General features: G+C 44.9%; 1 protein-coding gene across 1 annotated transcript in view; it reads right to left on the reverse strand.

Moving 5' to 3' along the window:
• Positions 1-2,025: 2,025 nt before the first annotated feature.
• Positions 2,026-19,340, reverse strand: part of shank1 (SH3 and multiple ankyrin repeat domains 1) — a 109,840-nt gene continuing 92,525 nt past the window's right edge. Inside the window, exons 26-27 of the mRNA XM_056287803.1 lie at positions 3,730-4,620; positions 2,026-2,113 (exon numbers count right to left, since the gene is read on the reverse strand). Coding sequence (XP_056143778.1) covers positions 2,026-2,113; positions 3,730-4,620 — 979 coding nt within the window. The remainder of the gene's footprint in view (positions 2,114-3,729; positions 4,621-19,340) is intronic.

The raw sequence follows: 19,340 nt of genomic DNA on the forward strand, positions 1-19,340 counted from the left end.
CTGCTTCGTCACAGAGGAAGTCTTTTCTTAACAAATGGGTTTCTGTCGAGGAGGGTTTCTCCGCATCCTCCCCGTGTCCCCACAGCGACTGAAGCACAGTCTCGTTGTGTAGAAGTACGTCTGGGGTCCAAACTAAGAGCACATAATATATAAGGTGTCCCATAAATCCTTACGCAAACATGGATTTAGTGTTTGTGTGTGTATGTGTATGTGTGTGTATGTGTATGTGTGTGTGTGTGTGTGTGGGCGTGCGCGTGCCTCTGTGTGTGTGTGTACATGCAGGTGTGTGTGTGGTGGTAGATTGTTTCGTGTGTCTATCAATATGTTGTTGTTTTTTTATTTTCATTCATTAAATTTGTTTATGTTGTTGGTCTGGGCACTTATTTTTGCTACAAATTTGTGATACAGTGACCAGTCTGTATATACGCTATTATAATATTTAAGATGATAAAGAGCTATAGAGGAATACAACCCTCCGACACACCGAGCCCTAGCAGTGGTGAGGTAAAAACTAACGACCTGTCGTACCTTCACGTACAGCCAGCCTCATTCGCCTGCACCAATTAAAAGAGACCAAACGACAGCGTTCTCTCTCATCGGGGTCATTTATTGGGGCCAAGGTCCTCCTGTCCCATCACCTGCAGACCTGGAGGCTGTCGTGGTGCGGCTGCCCTGCAGTGTCCTGCATCTACGACTCTCAAACACCCCAAAGCTCCCACTGCCTGAGCTACAGTCATACACTCTGCATAACTGTAGTCCGCGACGGCCACACCTGTTCCCGGTCTACTGCCGCACGCTATCGTCCACAGCATCTTGTTAGCGAGGCCTACGAGATTTGCCACGGATAAATGTCAACGACGTGTGCAGAATAACAAGGGTGAGTGGTCAAGCCTACATTCTAGCCTAGTTTATAGCCTAGCTTGATGTCTGTAAACTTAAATGTTTTTCTTCATCGAGTTTGTAATTACTCACCCTTGTAATTGTAGATGTAACGTGACACGTACAACTTGAAACCTTTCACCCGTTTGCTGGTGGTTGCAGGTGAGTGTGTGGAAAATGCTGCACACGTCGTTGACACCTTACCCGCGGTCAATCTTCCGGGCATTGCGAACAACACGCCACCGACGATAGTGTATGGAAATAAACCGGAAACTGGTATGACTGCCGCGATCGAAACCGGAAGCCAGCGGACTCGGGTTATGCACAGAGCCCTTTCTGCTCAGTAATTCCTCACCGACCACATTCAATCAGACCGGGAAACTGGTAAAAATGAATATCCACTCACACAGGCTGCTGTCGTTGACTGCACACTATCTAACACAGTTGGTGATCTCCATGCAGAAATTCAACCAGCCCGCAGAGGGACGCAAGACTTACAAGATGGCTGCTCCGACTCGTGAGCAGAGAAGGAGAGAGCACAACGAGTGACAGACACCCTTCTCTTCTCTGTCTGGCCAACAGCACAAACTGCGCAGAGGACAAACCGGCATTTGATTTCCCCGTTTGCTTCAGTTTTGCTGCTGTCCCTTTGTGATAAAATCTGTTGCCTCTGCCACTCTACCTTAATGTGCCTGTGGTTGAAAGGGTGTTTTGCGTCTGTTTGTGTGTGTGTGTGTGTGTGTGTGTGTGTGTGTGTGTGTGTGTGTGTGTGTGTGTGTGTGTGTGTGTGTGTGTGTGTTTCATGCATGTACAAGTGCGCTAGTGTAAGTCAGCCTCCGACGCCGGGGAGTGCCAGCTGGTGTCTTAACGGATCATCAACCGGTTCTCCCCTGTGCTCCATCTCTCCCTGGCGACTTGACTCTCTATCCCTCTCGCTCGCTCGTTCTCTCCATCCCTCTCGCTCGCTCGTTCTCTCCATCCCTCTCGCTCTCCCTTGCTCTCTTCCTCATTCTGAAGCCTGCTCCTTCCTTCCAATCATTTCTTGTACGAATCCACCGTAGATAGTAGCAATTACGCCCTCCTCCTTCACTGACTCCTCCACCCACCCCACCCTTCCATGTTCTCTCTTTGTCTCCGTTGGCAATCTCAGCTCCGACTCCCATCATCCCTTCTTCTCTCAGTCCGTCCATTCCGAGGTGAGAGAACAGAGATAGGAAATGGGCTGCTGGAGAGCCTGAAGATAGAGGGACAGGACAGACTCGTGTTGCCTTTGTCTATCTGGTACGTAGGGTGAAGTCACACTGAAAGCGGTGAACGGTGGCCTCCATTCACTCCCCCCCCCCCCCAATTGTACTTGGCCAATTATCCCACTCTTCCGAGCTGTCCCGGTCGCTGCCCCACCCCCTCTGCCGATCGGGGAGGGCTGCAGACTACCACATGCCTCCTCCGATACATGTGGAGTCACCAGCCGCTTGTTTTCACCTGACAGTGAGGAGTTTCGCCAGGGGGACGTAGCACGTGGGAGAATCACGCTAGCCCCCCCCCAATCCCCCCGAACAGGCACCCCGACCGACCAGAGGAGGCACTAGTGCAGTGATCAGGACACACACCCACATCCGGCTTCCCACCACCCGCAGATATGGCCAATTGTGTCTGTAGGGACACCCGACCAAGACGGAGGCAACGAGGGGATTCGAACCGGCGATCCCCGTGCTGGTAGGCAGCAGAATAGACCCCTACGCTACCCAGACGCCGCCTCCATTTTCACTTTGAATGAGAGGTGGCTAACCGTTGTGCTGAGCATGATGGGATACTTGGCGTCCAGGGAAAAGCTAGGGGCGTAGCAAGAAAAAGTTGAAATCAGTGAACTTTGACCGTGCTACACAAGAAATTTGTGTAGCAACAACCAGTCAGATTTGTGAAAGGTCCACTGTCAAGATTCTTCCCTTGAAACTATAAGCTGGCCATGTCCCAACAACATGAAGAAGAAGCTCATAACTGTCAGCTGTTTTCGAGCTGTTCTGCGGACGTACAGCAGCAGACGAAAGTAACAATGTTTGGTGAAAAATGTCTGTAATTTGCACCCATTCTGGTGTGTGAAATTAATGTACAGAACGATATTATTCACATCTTATGGAGACTATTTTAATTTATTTTATTTCAACTGGGGGTAATACAACAGCTATGTTTATTGGCAAGACGACATGCCTGCATTTGGCGGATAGTGGCAAGCAGAACTGATGCAAGGGGCGTCCGGGTAACGTATTCCGTTGCTTACCAACATGGAGATTGCGGTTCTAATCCCCGTGTTACCTCCGGCTTGGTCGGGCGTCCCTACAGACACAACTGGCCGTGTTTGCGGGTGGGAACCCAGATGTGGGTATGTGTCCTGGTCGCTGCACTAGCACCTCCTCTGGTCGGTCGGGGCGCCTGTTCAGGGGGGAGGGGGAACTGGGGGGAATAGCGTGATTCTCCCACACGCTACGTCCCCCTGGTGAAACTCCTCACTGCCAGGTGAAAAGAAGCGGTTGGTGACTCCACATGTATCGGAGGAGACATATGGTAGTCTGCAGCCCTCCCTGGATCGGCAGAGGGGGTGGAACAGCGACCGGGACGGCTCAGAAGAGTGGGGTAATTGGCCGGATACAGTTGGGGGGGGGGGCGAACTGATGCAAGGCGATTTCGCTGCTTCCAGTGTGATTTCAACCTTTTAATGTTGGACAATTACAAATGATACAACAGAGTTGGCAACTGTACTTATTGTGACTGATTATGAGAGAAGAATTTACTTTTGTATCAGGAAACAAATGCACATATTTATATTTATGTGTTTCTTTGTACCTTTCTTACCTGTCCATCACCCGCCTTAGGGCTCGCTCAATATTCATACGGTGGCCCACGCGCGTCACCCCTAAGTCCAGGTAGTCCTCCTTGGTGAGGGAGGGCAGGTGTGTGCCATCTATCTCATTGTCAAGGAAACGCTCCCTGTGCTCGCCCAGGTTCAAGTAGCCCAGCCAATCAGCCACATCGTACTTGGTCCAGTAGGGCAGGGGCTTGGAGGCAAAGGGCTTGGTGGGAGACGGGGGTGGGAGATGGGGGTAGCTGAGACAGGGGGGAGGAGGGATAGGGTGGAGGGGTGGGGAGGAGGTCCCTGACAGGAAGTGAGTTGGAGAGAGGGAGCGTGAGACCACCAGGGTGGAGTTGGGGGGAGGAGGGGCACCCGAGGGGGCAAAAAGAGGCGGTGAGGGGGAGAAGTAGGGGTCCCCCAGGGGGTTTGCAGGAGAGGGAGGGGTAATGGAACCACGGAGGTCATAGATGGCACTGTATAAAGGTGTGGTCGGGAGGAGTGGAAGGGAGGAGGGCCGCGGGGGCCCCAGCTTGGGCCTTTCTGAAGGAGAAATGAGGGGGCTAGGGGCTCGCCGTCGCTGCAGAATATGGGAGTCTGCCTTCCTGGACTCCCGGCTGGGGATGAACTGGAACTCCAGGGCTTTGGTCCGGTAGACAGGCCTGTGTTTGGGGGAGGTGGGGTAGGGCGAGTAAGTTGTGGGGGATATAGGGGAATGTGAACGCGGTGACTGGGTGGCGGCTGGCGGCTGTGGCGATGGAGAGCGGCCCCAATTGGGGTACTGCGAGGAAGGGCTTGGGGACGGGGACAGCGCTGGCTGGGAGAGTGAGATTGGGGAGGGGGACAGGGAGCGAGCAGAAGGGGGGCTGAGGGCGGATGCAGAGTCTTCTGAAAACCTTTGGAAAGAAAAGGAAAAACAGTCATAACAAAGACAGTGATAGAAAAATAGCTAGACAGATAGAAATACAGACAGACATGATACAGACAGAAAGACAGAGATAGATAGATCGATAAAGGATAATCCCCAAAAGCTACCAAGAAGTATGGATAAATTTATGGGAGAAGAAGCCACTAAAAGTGAAAATACAGAGCTCAGGATAAACAGGACCCTACAACAGGCCAGCTTAGCTGTGGCGAACACTTTTAATTGTTATTTCATAGATTATGTTCTGGAATTGGGCCAGAATTTGTGGCTGGTCCGTCTTTTGATTTGGGTGATGATCCAAATGTATTTAAACTTAACTGTATTAATGAGACAAAAGTGAACAAAATTATTTCAACTTTATCAAATTCTAAGGCAAGGGATCACTGGGGACTTAACAGTCTTTCTTAAAAAAATTAAATAAAAATCACTTAGCCACTTCTGTTACTTATATTACAAATCAGCCATTGAAAGACAGTATATTTCCATTAGCTTTTAGGACTGCAGCTGTAAGCCCAGTATATAAATGTGGTGACAAGCAAGAAGTTAGCAACTACAGACCCATTAGCATACTACCTGCTGTTTCTAAAGTGGTTGAAAAAGTAGTTGCAGAACAACTAGTGTCAGATTTTAACACCAAAGATCTACTCCACCCTATGCAGTTTGAATTTAGGAAAAATTATTCTACCGGGACTGCATGTTACCATTTCTTGGGAGTAATCACATCTAGATTAGATAGAGGAGGGGTGGTAGGAGCAGTGCTTTCTCAGCCTGCATGAAGTATTTGATACAGTGAGTCATCCAATTATCAAAATTGTCCAAATCCAACCTACAGCTAATACACCGAATTGGGAAAGGTCAAGTCAAATCAATTTTATTTGTATAGCCCAATACCACAAATTACAAATTTGCCTCAGGGGGCTTTACAGCAACACAACATCCTGTCCTTGGACCCTCGCATCAGATAAGGAACAACTCCCTAAAATAAAAAAAACAACCTTTAACCTCAGGGAGAGCAAGAGTAGGGATCTCCCTCCCTAGATGGACAACGTGCAATGGATGTTGTGTTTACACAATTTACAGAATACGACATTGAAAGAGGATAACATAATTATAATGGAATTATAAAATATATAAAGAACATGATGAGGAGGATGCCATGCAGTGTCCAGATGCCACCGGAACAGCCCAGGAGCCGAGCCATGCGACCACCATCACCATGGAGACCTGGGAGGATGACAGACTACACATGCAGAGTGGAGACTCACATCACACCATTCACATACACAGGAGAAGAGAAAGGAGAAGACATAACTCAGAGAGAGAAAAGACATGTGAGAGAATAGAAGTTTGTAATATACCCCCTTCACACTGGCCAAAAAATCCCACTAACATCTGCCTTTGGTGGTGAATGTTACATTGACCAAAGGCAGATGTTAACAGGTTTTTTGGCCAGTGTGAAAATACCAATAGTCAAAAATCTACACTCTATAACCCTGAATTCCAGTAAGCGGCCCGTGGGCCAGGTTGCGAGAGCCAAATGTCTTGCCTGCGCCGACCCATTGGCACTAACGCACCTGGCATAACATGAAATAAAGTGTGCAACATGTGAAATAAAGTGCATGCTGCTCTACTTTATTTTGACCTCATCTTTAATGAATTAACACAGTTCTTTGAGAAGAACGGTTTGGATGTGAGCAACACTGTGTCTGTTGTCCCTGATGGGGCTCTGTCAATGGTGGGACAAAACAAGGGCTTGGTAAGCAGGTTTGCCACTGTTAACCCAGCACTCTTAGCATTTCATTGCATTGTTCACAAATCAAGTGTTGTGCACTTTAATATGGGTGGAAATGAAAGAGGCGATGAATACTGTGATGAGACTGGTAAATGTAGTTTGCGACAGTTCTAGTCTACAACATCGCCTTTTCAGATCATTACTGGAGGAAATGTCAGCGCAACACAAGGATCTTTTGCGCATAATGATGTTTGCTGGTTGAGCAAAGGCTGTGTGTTGGAGAGGGTGGGCGACCTGCAGGATGAGTTTGTGTCATTTTTATCTGGACTGCGGAGCCAAAAAACTCCAAGAACATCAGAGGTTTTAGTTTTTAGTTTTTTTTTTTGGCATTTTCCACCTTTATTTGAAAGCAATAGTAGAGAGAGACAGGAGAAAGAGAGGGGATGACATCCGGGCCGGATTCGAACCCAGGCTGTTGTGGTAAGGACTTGGCCTTATATGTGGTACACACGCTACCAGATGAGCCACCGCAGTGCCCCATATCAGAGGTTTTTAAGTGACAATAAGGTAATGGCATATGTTCTTTTTTTGTGTGACATCATGTGTCATCTAAATCACCTTAATCTGAAATTACAAGTCAAGAACCACACTTGCAGACATGTGCGAGGTGGTTGAAGCTTTCTGGTCAAAGCTGAATCTTTTGGAAAGAGACATTCATGGGCGACAGTTGCCCTTTCCACATCTGCAGGAGCATTGCAAGAAGAATTAAATATGGGAGGATCCAGCAATGAAGGATTTCATGATCAGCCTGGCAGAAAACAATTTGAAAGTGACATCCTCCTCTTGCTGAGACAGCTGTTCTCCGTTTTGACCGATGGCCAGTGGACTGCAGAGGCCAAAAGGTTGGTACCTTCCAAAAATGAGGTAACTCTTCAGATGGAGGTCTCGGGCTTGCCACAACAGAATACAGGCCCGACATCAGAAGGACTGCCTCATCCTGTCGCTCATGCTTATCTCACTGATTGGTGAATGAACATCCATTTATTTCTGTCCATGTGTCCATAATTAAATGGTTGGTTTTGTTGGTTATTTTGTGTCAAGAGTCAATTTTTTCCTTGTGTGACCCTCAACACAGGCTTTGAGAATCCTAGGCCTAAATTATTACCACCACCACTACGACTACTACTACTACTACTACTACATTTTGGCCCTTGGCTTGACATGCATGACAAATTTGGCCCTTGGGGAAAACTAACTGGGGAACCCTGCTCTATAATCTCATCGGCAGAACAGTGCTTCGTAAATTCATTGAGACAGAAAGCAACCCGTCATGCAGTACAGGTTGTGAAATACTCAGTTTAAAGGTAACTAATTGTAGGTTAAGGCAAAAAGATGAGTTTTAAGTTTGGATTTAAAGGACTCGACAGACTCTGTTGTTTGACGTCAGCAGCCAGGCTATTCCACAAGAACAGGGTTCGATAGGAAAAGGCCCTGCCACCAGCTAACTTGTTTTTAACTTTGGGTACACACAGGAGCTCTGTATTTTGAGAGTGAAGAGCACGAGGTGGAATGAACGGTTTAAGGAGATCAGACAGGTAAGATGGGGCAAGCCAATTTAGGATTTTATAAGTCAGTAGAAGCATCTTGAAGTCTGATCTAACATGGATAGGAAGCCAATGAAAGGAGGCAAGAATTGGTGTAGTGGTCAAATTTTCTAGTTTTAGTTAGGATTGTAACTGCAGCATCTTGAACCATCTGAAATGTGGCAGACCTGAAAACCAAACATTACAGTAATCATGTCTAGATGAAACAAATTAATGTATTAGAATCTCTGTGTCAACCATGGACAGGAAAGACTGACTTATAGCTATGTTACTTAAGTGAAAAAAAGGCAGTTTTGGTGATTTCTTTAATGTGCTTATGAAAGGACAGGCTGGGATCAAATATAACCCTAAAGTTTTTTGGCTGGCACACTTTGTGAAATCACAGAGATGTCAATTGTAATTGTTACTTGACCAAATAAGTGTCTGTTTCTAGCAGGGCCAACAACCAGCGTCTCAGTTTTATCCATCCATTATCCAAACTGCTTATGCTGCTCTCAGGGCCACGGGGATACTGGAGCCTATCCCAGTGAAATGAAAAGCAGGAAATTTAGTGACATCCAATTTTTCACAGCAGCAGCCAAGCAGGCCTCTAAATTATTCATTTGAGTATGGTCATCAGCATTTATAGGCACAAGAGAGAAAGGTAGAGGGCCAAAAACCAAGCCCTGAGGTATGCCTTATTTAACGTCAGAGAATTCTGATGTAATATTATTATAGCAGACACATTGTGTTCTTCCAGATAAGTAGCGCCAGTATAAGGTGAGGACACTCACAAAGCCACAGACATGATCCGGTAAATGCATAGATGATTTTACTGAATGACGTCACGGTAACAAGAGAGAGACATACACAATCCAAGTAACCCAGAAGTACACGATACATTCCTGGCGCTTCCCTCTTTTCCAGTACAACCAAACCCACCCATACCAACCATAAGGCAACTCAAAAACAGTGTAGAAGGGCACAAACATTACAAAGGGCACAGAGCATAAGGCACTATAGGATAGAACAGTAACAGAACCTGAAACACGCTGCAAAGGCAGAGCACACAGACCCTGAAGGAATTATGGAAATGTCCAACAGTGGTGTGGAGGAATAAACAAGAAAGCTACAAAGCAACAAAGTCCTTCAACCATGTGGGAGGCCTGCGGGAGCGGCTGGAATGCCGAAGAGCCCCACCTGTATGCAGAATAGTCCCATGGGTTTCTTCATCACGCTGATCACTAACTGGACCAGCAGAGGGTTCATCTGGAGGAGGAGAATTGAGAACCTCAGTGGGCAGAAAGGGCGCTGGAGCAGGCTCGGCTATGGCAGGGGGAATGTTGGGGCCCTGGGGAGAGGAGACATCAGGATCCGTGTAAGATGTGTCCTCGTCTGCATCACCACAGAAGACCATGTCAGGAGCGTCAGGAGCCACCTGGTAGCAATCACTCAATCTAACCCTGTACGAAGTGCAACGGAGTTGGGTACCTGTGAACTTCTACACATTGCACCATGACCCTTCAATGCTGATGACAAGGTATCTGCATTGGGCTCTAGACTTATTTCGATCCCTATAGAGATATACAATGTCGCCAGGATGGACTATGGAAGGTGATGCAACATGACCAGTGGGAGCTTTGGCTTTTATGCTATATGGATGATTAATCAACCATTGTACACGCTGCTGTATAATGATGTCCCGGTCGTTGATATGCAACTGATTGTGGGAGAACTGGTCCCTCTGTAATAGCATCTCATGGGCAGACAACCCGTGGGATCTGATGCAGCTGTTCAAATGGGCAGTGGCAACTGACAGAAGCAGGGGGGTGACAGCTCTGCAATTGGGCTCAAGACGCAGTATTTCACCCTGGAGCTCCTGAATGCCCTCAGCGACAGGATTTTTGTTGATGTACTTACTGTTGTGGCCGACCTCAACAATCAACCTATGCTTGGCAAGAGCTGTGTCGCCACCCAATGCCACAAAGCCAGGAGCCGGGTCAGTTCTGATTACAGCAAATGGACCATCCAGCGGCAGCAAGCCAATACACAAGCAAATCAAAGCATCACGAAGGGTCTGGTGTCATTCATCTTCAATGAAAGTGGACGCCATGAAAGAGGTGACACACTCATGGATCACAAGGATGAGCTGGCACTCACGTTTGAAGACATCGGCTGCAAAGGATGCACTGACGATGACTGGTGGATCACATGTTGACTGGTTCACCACAAAGGCAGGGACTTTCTTAAGTGCAGCACATTGGTGACAACCCTCAGTGACACGCTGGATGGCAGCATCCATGTCCAGAGCATAGAAATAGCGTTGCACAACCAATCTCAGCTGGCCAGCTGTAGGGTGATCAAGTTTTATATGAAGAGACATAGGGAGGCCATCCAGGACCAACCTTGGAATTATGATACAGTCAGCTGAGGAAGCAAGGGTGGTATGGCGACGCACCACCAAAAGACCATCTCTGGATAATGTGGCTACATTCAGGTAATGTTTAACATCACGTACATTAGTTAGCTTCTTTGAGGGTCGGGTGCCTTGGTGGAGGTGAGCACATGTCCTTCAGAGGTCAGAGCGCTCAGCGTATATGGCCAGCCATGCTGATCTGTTGGTAAAGGGGAGTTTTTGGGACCCCTGAACAATGCCCTCAGCTGTAACCTGGCATACAACAGACTCCACAGAGGTGTGGACAAAAGTGCAGATCTGGCAGGTGGTATTGTCACAGTCAGGAACATTGTGACTGGCAAAATCAGAAGGCAGTATCGCTGCACCAGCCACATGCCGAATGGAGACTTGAAACCTAATGGCTGTAGACAGAAAGGTAGTTACACGGGGGCTAGCTGAGAACTCTCCTCTGCATAGCTTTTCAAAGGCTTGTACACAAGGCTTGCTGTCTGTTAACACACAGGCTTTCTTTGAGGACTGGATTATGTATGGGCTAAAGTGCTTCAGTGCAGCAGCACCAGATAGGGCCTCTACCTCACGTGGTAGCCAAATTGACTGGTTCTTGCAGAGTTTAGCACTAAAGTAGCCTGCAACTTTCACTGAATCTTGACGAGTGATTTAAAGTATGGCTCTAGACCGGGCTCCCTGACTGCACCCTCGGTGCCGATCCAGAGCTGGTTGAGGCAATGTGATTGAGTGGTTAGTGGCCAGGGCTTTCCTTGCATTGTTGAAGGCAAACAGAAGTTCATCTGACCATGTTGTCACATCCTTCAACTCACGGCCAGCAATGACATCATCCAGTGGGGCCAGGATGGATGCACAGCCCTTAATCACATGGGCAAGCACCTTGTATGTGCCAATGAATGATCGAAGGCCAGCCACATTCTTAGGAGGGGAGCATGCAGCTAATGCAGCAACACAGTGGGGACTGGCCTAGATGGTCCCATGATGCCACATCCAGCCCACGATGTTTGTTTGTTAAGGGGCAACAACTGTCTTTGCAGCTGATAAATAGAGTCCACAATGTCACAATGCTGACAACACTCCCTTCCAGACACTAAGCAGATCTTCAAGCGTATTTGCCCTGCAGTACAAATCATCTGTGACCTTGGCCACTTTACCCTGTTCCAGGAGTTCACCGAAGACCCGGCATGTTAGCTCTTCTAGGGCAGTGTCTGAGCCAGGCATGCCCATGGCGCATCGAGCACAGACACGAACACCCTTGAAAGGTGTTACCACCCTGCAGTATTTCATTGAGTCTTTGGATAATGGTATCTGGTGAGGTCAGTTGCAACAATGTATTTCCATTGGGCTATCATCCTCAGGGTGGAGTCGACGTTAGGCATGAGAGAACGCTGGGGCTTACTATACCTGCCCACGTCTGCAAAGGCAGTGATAAGGTAAAAACCCCCATTTAGTTTTTTTACAAGGAATGATGGGTTGACATACTCTACACACACATCACCATCCGCAGGCCACTTAAAGACGCCCATCTGTTCCAGTGTGTCAAACTGGGCCTGGAGCTCCTGCAACTGGCCTCTTGAGTACTGGGGAACTCTGCCCTTGCACTGTGGTGGTTGAATAGGTCCCATATTCAATTTTGCATGGAACAGACCGATGGCACCATTGTACCCCTTGAAGTGTGGGTCAAACACCTCGCCAAAGTCTTTGTGCAGTAGCTGAAATTTGTTCCTTATGTCAGATGGCATACTATTGTCTAGGTCTAGCCTAATTTCTCCAGAGAAGGGTGCAGATCTTGGTGGAGCGACAATGTTAAGCGTGGGGGGGGGGTCTTTGAATTGTCATAGGCTTCGGGGTCAAAGGTTCTGCAGACATGACATACATGGTCATTTTTTCTCACATACTGAGGTTCATTTGTGATATTGGGACCACGAATCTTCCCTGATATACTAGCCAACAAGGATGGAACGGGCCAGCAGAGGGCAGTGTCTACTCCGTGTAGTGTCCCCACGTTTGGTTCCACCGCCAGTTCGTGTTTAGCAGTAGAGATAATCTACAGTGTGACTCACAAGAGTATGAATGCGCCGGACTCCCGCACTGATAATCTTCAACATCAAAAGCGTAAGTTCGTTAAATGCTGCTAAGTGCATAGATGATTTTACTGAATGACGTCATGGTAAGAGAGAGACATACACAACCCAGGTAACTCGGAAGTACACAATACATTCCTGGCGTAGGACTTAAGCCAAAAGAAAGCTAAGCCTGAGACACCAAAATAAAAATGTATTCTGTCTAATAGTGTACAGTGATTAATGGTGTCAAAGGCTACACTGAGGTCCAATAGTAGAGGTACAGAGGTGGAATTAGAGTCGATAGCAAGTAGAAGATCATTCACCACTCTGGTCAGAGCAGTTTCAGTGGGGTGACAGGCCCTGAAAGCCAATTGAAAAGGTTCATATAGATAGTTTTCTTCTATATGGGTTATCATATAGATCATTTTCTTCTATAGGAGTTGTTGATACACAGCTCTCTCTAGTACTTTAGAAAAGAATGGATGACTGGTCAAGTCATTAAGAGAAGCTGGATCGAGGTGCGGTTTATTAAGTAGAGGTTTGACCACAGCTTTCTTAAAAATGCTGGGAATAGTGGCAGGAGTAAGTGATAAATTAACAATGTCTGGCTTTGTAGGTCCCACGAAAGGCCAGGGGTCTTCAAAAAGTTTTGCTGGTGAAGGGTCAAGTAGGCAAGAAGATGGTTTAGAAGCTGACATGAGCTTAGTCAAAGTATCGAGAGATAGTCTCAAAAGCTGTAATAATAGGGACTAACAGTGACTCATATAGATATGATTTTGGTAAGACAGGATCTGCAGGAGCAGCTGAAGTTGAAGAACTAATTTTGTTTATGATCTCATCAACCTTATTGCAGAAAAAGTTTAGAAACTCATGGGCCATGAATGGTGATAAGCTAATAAACGGCTGCTTTTTAGTAAATTTAGCTAGTGTCAAAGATAAATCTGGGGTTATGTTTATTGATTAAGCGAGAGATATGCTGCTTTTGCAGCATGCTTGTATTTCAATAAAAACTCATGCCAAAATAGGTAAAAAAACTTTAAATTTTGATTTTCGCCATTTACATTCCAGTCTCCTGCAGGCCCACTTAAGAGCGCATGTTTTGTCATTAAACCAGGGGGTAGGCTCCTTTAGTCACCTAGCTCTGGTAGTGAGAGGTGCAACTGAATTGAGACTAGAGAGGGCCACATTTAAGTCACTAGTGAGATTTTCAACAGCCTGCCTCTACGGTGAAAGGAGCCAAGACTTCAGGCAGCTGCTGGCCAAATGCAGCTACAGTGGCCTGACCAACGTGGCAAGTGGCAATTACATCTGTGCCAACATTAACAGGACAGGCCAATAATGCTTCAAATTAAATGAGCCACTGCAATGAGCTGACTTTTGAACAAACTGAGCAAACCCAAAAGAATCAACAAGCACCAAAAAGGCTTTACTTAAGAGAATCACCAGCCTTAATCAGATGAATATTGAAATTGCCAAGAATTAAACTATCATCACAATGAGTAACAACACCCGAGATAAAATCTCCAAATTCTTCAAGAAATAGTAAAGGCCAGGAGGTCAATAGAGTATCACAATCTGGGCTGAGCAGAGTCTACCCATAGCTGAGGGAGACTTAGAATAAGAGCCTCAAAAGATTCGACTCTAGATTCAAGTTTAGATGTGAAATTGAAAATAGACTTAAATATTAAGGCGGCACCCCCACCTTGTTTATTAGCCTGAGCTACATGGGCATAAGTATAGTCAGGTGAGGAACCTTCATTTAAGGGAAGGAAAACATTTGGTTTCAACCATGTTTCAGATAACCCAACCATATCAAAACTACATTTTTTATGTATGCTCAATAAATCCAGGTAAGGAAATCACAGAAGGTTGAATCAGTTCATCTGGACACAACATGTATTGACATACACTTAATCACTCAACTAAGTGGCCTCTTTGTATATATGAAGTACTTTTTCCTTTGTTTTATATGGTTTTTGATAGCTGGGAAATGACTAAGTAACACCATTGCCTTTCCTTAGAGCTCCCAACCCATTGTGGATTTCATTGCGGTCATAACAAACAGCAGTTATGAGATACTATTTGTAAATATTGTTGAAACATTACCTGAAAATCACACAAACACAACACAAAGAAACAACATTTGTGGTAAAAATATGTCATTTAATATATGTAAAATACACAAATACCTATATTGAAATTATGTACGATTTAATTTAATTCATTTCCAGTATTATGATGTATAATAAAATGACTGATAACAGAACTGAGATTGAATACATACAAATAAACCGGGTGCTGAGGTGACAGAACGTTGAGATCATATGTATTGAGGTCGCTTATAGATCAATTTAAAACACTAATTTTTGGGCAATACATGTGAAAATAGCAGTTAGTCACTTAGGGTATGCTTTTACTCAAAACGATTTAGAAGCAAACTTATAAGATCCAAAGTGACATCAGCATGTTAGGCGACAAATGGTGAGAAGGTAAACATACAATAAATAGCATGTATCCCATCATTAATGCTTCTCCTGTGCAGCTAGAGCCCAGTCCAGTTCAACTACATCATATAACAACTTGTAAAGATTTTAAAAAGTGAATCAACATAATCACAAACATTGTATCGTGAAAGTGAGCAGTAAATATTATTTATGAGCAATTTCACTGATTTGTAGAAAAGGAAGACAAACAGATGACTTGCACAAATCCGTAAACTTCAAAATGGTTGGCAACTTTTGGGATTGTTTTTGACGTATTAGTGGGAGATGAATTGTCAAACAATGAAAAGAAAATGTGGCATGTTGCCTTGAGCCATCATGAAGAAAAAAAAAACACAGCAAAATTACAAGTAAAAAAAAAGTGTGACTTGGGAAGCAATATATTACCCATGTACATTCACAGTACTCAATTTCACATTTAGCCAGTATCTTAAAAAACACAAAGTGACACAAGCATAATAAATGATACTGGCTGCAAAGCACACATGCAAGCATCCACTGCAGCCAAACACTTCAGTTCAGCTGCACAATTACAAAAGCGCATGGATGTAAGGACAGTGCTATGGAGTCTATATTTGTATAGGTTTGTAAAAATGAACAATAAACTTCAATGCAAAGCTAGAGGTTTAAAAATGAACAATAAATAGCAACTCAAATGTTGTATAGATTTGTAAAATCTATTACTAAACACTACAGTTCAGCTACACAAACAGTTGCATACCTTTGTGAACTCTCCATTTGTATAGGTTTGTAAAAATGAACAATACATATCAATGCAAACATTGTATAGCTTTGTAAAAATAAACAATGAAACTTTAATTAAAACATATCTACAAAATAAATGTATAAAGAGGTATTCATAATAAGGATGTGACATAACGAGTGTGTGCAGCTGATAGGGAAGTCGTTTCAGAGATGGTTGTCTGATGCAGGGCAGCGTTCTATAAAAAAAAAGTCAAAATTTAGAGAAAATCAAATCAAAAATAATATTTATGTTAACATGTCCAACACAGCCACACCGCATGAAAAACACGTTTACAGATTACTTTATTTTAACACTGCCACATGCATAAAAGCGCAAAATCAATGCCTTACCTTCACTTGAGGATGAAGTCCATTCGCCTGTCTTTCTCCACGAATCTCTCCGTGATGTGACGTAACGTGGCCTTGATGGCTGTGATTGGCTTGCACTCCTGCCATAAGCAGTGCCTTTCCTCATCCGTTAATTTAGCCTTAAGCTACGCAATATGTATACGCAAATTTCGGAATTCACAATGTTAAAGGCAATGCTGAAAAAGCAGAGCCTACCCTTCCCCTTCAAACAGTAGGTGAGCTCGTGCGCTATGCAGTGTTTCGCTCTTAGAAGTTTAAAGACTTAAAAAGTACAAGGACATACAAATATCATTAAAAATACATTAGAACACAGCACACTTGTAACTAGAGTGAGATTTTGGTATGTTGTTATGAATTGGCTGTATGGTTATTTTGATCAAATTATCACAGGGTAGGCACTGCCTATGCTGCCTACCCTGAGTGCACTTCATTCACATATTGTATTTATAACACGAGGTATGAGCTGGGTCCGGATTGACTTGCCGTCTGCATCCGGACCGAGGTCAAGACTTTGTAGAAGCCCTATATATATATATATGTGTGTGTGTGTGTGTGTGTGTGTGTGTGTGTGTGTATATGTGTATATATATGTGTATGTGTATATATATATATATATATACATGTGTATATATACATGTATATGTACACTACCGTTCAAAAGTTTGGGATCACCCAAACAATTTTGTGTTTTCCATGAAAAGTCACACTTATTCACCACCATATGTTGTGAAATGAATAGAAAATAGAGTCAAGACATTGACAAGGTTAGAAATAATGATTTGTATTTGAAATAAGATTTTTTTTACATCAAACTTTGCTTTCGTCAAAGAATCCTCCATTTGCAGCAATTACAGCATTGCAGACCTTTGGCATTCTAGCTGTTAATTTGTTGAGGTAATCTGGAGAAATTGCACCCCACGCTTCCAGAAGCAGCTCCCACAAGTTGGATTGGTTGGATGGGCACTTCTTGCGTACCATACGGTCAAGCTGCTCCCACAACAGCTCAATGGGGTTCAGATCTGGTGACTGCGCTGGCCACTCCATTACCGATAGAATACCAGCTGCCTGCTTCTGCTCTAAATAGTTCTTGCACAATTTGGAGGTGTGTTTAGGGTCATTGTCCTGTTGTAGGATGAAATTGGCTCCAATCAAGCGCTGTCCACTGGGTATGGCATGGCGTTGCAAAATGGAGTGATAGCCTTCCTTATTCAGAATCCCTTTTACCCTGTACAAATCTCCCACCTTACCAGCACCAAAGCAACCCCAGACCATCACATTACCTCCACCATGCTTAACAGATGGCGTCAGGCCTTCTTCCAGCATCTTTTCATTTGTTCTGCGTCTCACAAACGTCCTTCTTTGTGATCCAAACACCTCAAACTTGGATTCATCCGTCCACAACACTTTTTTCCAGTCTTCCTCTGTCCAATGTCTGTGTTCTTTTGCCCATCTTCATCTTTTTCTTTTATTGGTCAGTCTCAGATATGGCTTTTTCTTTGCCACTCTGCCCTGAAGCCCAGAATCCCGCAGCCGCCTCTTCACTGTAGATGTTGACACTGGTGTTTTGCGGGTACTATTTAATGAAGATGCCAGTTGGGGACCTGTGAGGCGTCTGTTTCTCAAACTAGAGACTCTAATGTACTTATCTTCTTGCTCAGTTGTGCAACGCGGCCTCCCACTTCTTTTTCTACTCTGGTTAGAGCCTGTTTGTGCTGTCCTCTGAAGGGAGTAGTACACACCGGTGTAGGAAATCTTCAATTTCTTAGCAATTTCTCGCATGGAATAGCCTTCATTTCTAAGAACAAGAATAGACTGTCGAGTTTCAGATGAAAGTTCTCTTTTTCTGGCCATTTTGAGCGTTTAATTGACCCCACAAATGTGATGCTCCAGAAACTCAATCTGCTCAAAGGAAGGTCAGTTTTGTAGCTTCTGTAACGAGCTAAACTGTTTTCAGATGTGTGAACATGATTGCATAAGGGTTTTCTAATCATCAATTAGCCTTCTGAGCCAATGAGCAAACACATTGTACCATTAGAACACTGGAGTGATAGTTGCTTGAAATGGGCCTCTATACACCTATGTAGATATTGCACCAAAAACCAGACATTTGCAGCTAGAATAGTCATTTACCACATTAGCAATGTATAGAGTGTATTTCTTTAAAGTTAAGACTAGTTTAAAGTTATCTTCATTGAACAGTACAGTGCTTTTCCTTCAAAAATATGGACATTTCAATGTGATCCCAAACTTTTGAACGGTAGTGTATATGTGTGTGTGTGTGTGTGTGTGTGTATATATATATATATATATATATGTGGATATATATATATACACTCACTGGCCACTTTATTAGGTACACGTTGCTAGTACCGGGTTGGACCCCCTTTTGCCTTCAGAACTGCCTTAATCCTTTGTGGCATAGATTCAACAAGGTACTGGAAACATTCCTCAGAGAGTTTGGTCCATATTGACATGATAGCATCACGCAGTTGCTGCAGATTTGTCGGCTCCACATCCATGATGCGAATCTCCCGGTCCACCACATCCCAAAGGTGCTCTATTGGATTGAGATCTGGTGACTGTGGAGGCCATTTGAGTACAGTGAACTCATTGTCATGTTCAAGAAACCAGTCTGAGATGATTCGAGCTTTATGACATGGTGCGTTATCCTGCTGGAAGTAGCCATCAGAAGATGGGAACACTGTGGTCATAAAGGGATGGACATGGTCAGCAACAATACTCAGGTAGGCTGTGGCGTTGACACGATGCTCAATTGGTACTAAGGGGCCCAAAGTGTACCAAGAAAATATCCCCCACACCATTACACCACCACCACCAGCCTGAACCGTTGATACAAGGCAGGATGGATCCATTCTTTCATGTTGTTGACGCCAAATTCTGACCCTACCATCCGAATGTCGCAGCAGAAATCAAGACTCATCAGACCAGGCAACGTTTTTCCAATCTTCTTTTGTCCAATTTTGGTGAGCCTGTGCGAATTGTAGCCTCAATTTCCTGTTCTTAGCTGACAGGAGTGGCACCCGGTGTGGTCTTCTGCTGCTGTAGCCCATCTGCCTCAAGGTTCGACGTGTTGTGCGTTCAGAGATGCTCTTCTGCATACCTCGGTTATAATGAGTGGTTATTTGAGTTACTGTTGCCTTTCTATCAGCTCGAACCAGTCTGGGCTTCTCCTCTGACCTCTGGCATCAACAAGGCATTTTCGCCCACAGAACTGCCGCTCACTGGATATTTTCTCTTTTTCGGACCATTCTCT

Source organism: Lampris incognitus, chromosome 10 (genome assembly GCF_029633865.1).
Source record: "Lampris incognitus isolate fLamInc1 chromosome 10, fLamInc1.hap2, whole genome shotgun sequence".
Lineage (NCBI taxonomy): Eukaryota > Metazoa > Chordata > Actinopteri > Lampriformes > Lampridae > Lampris > Lampris incognitus.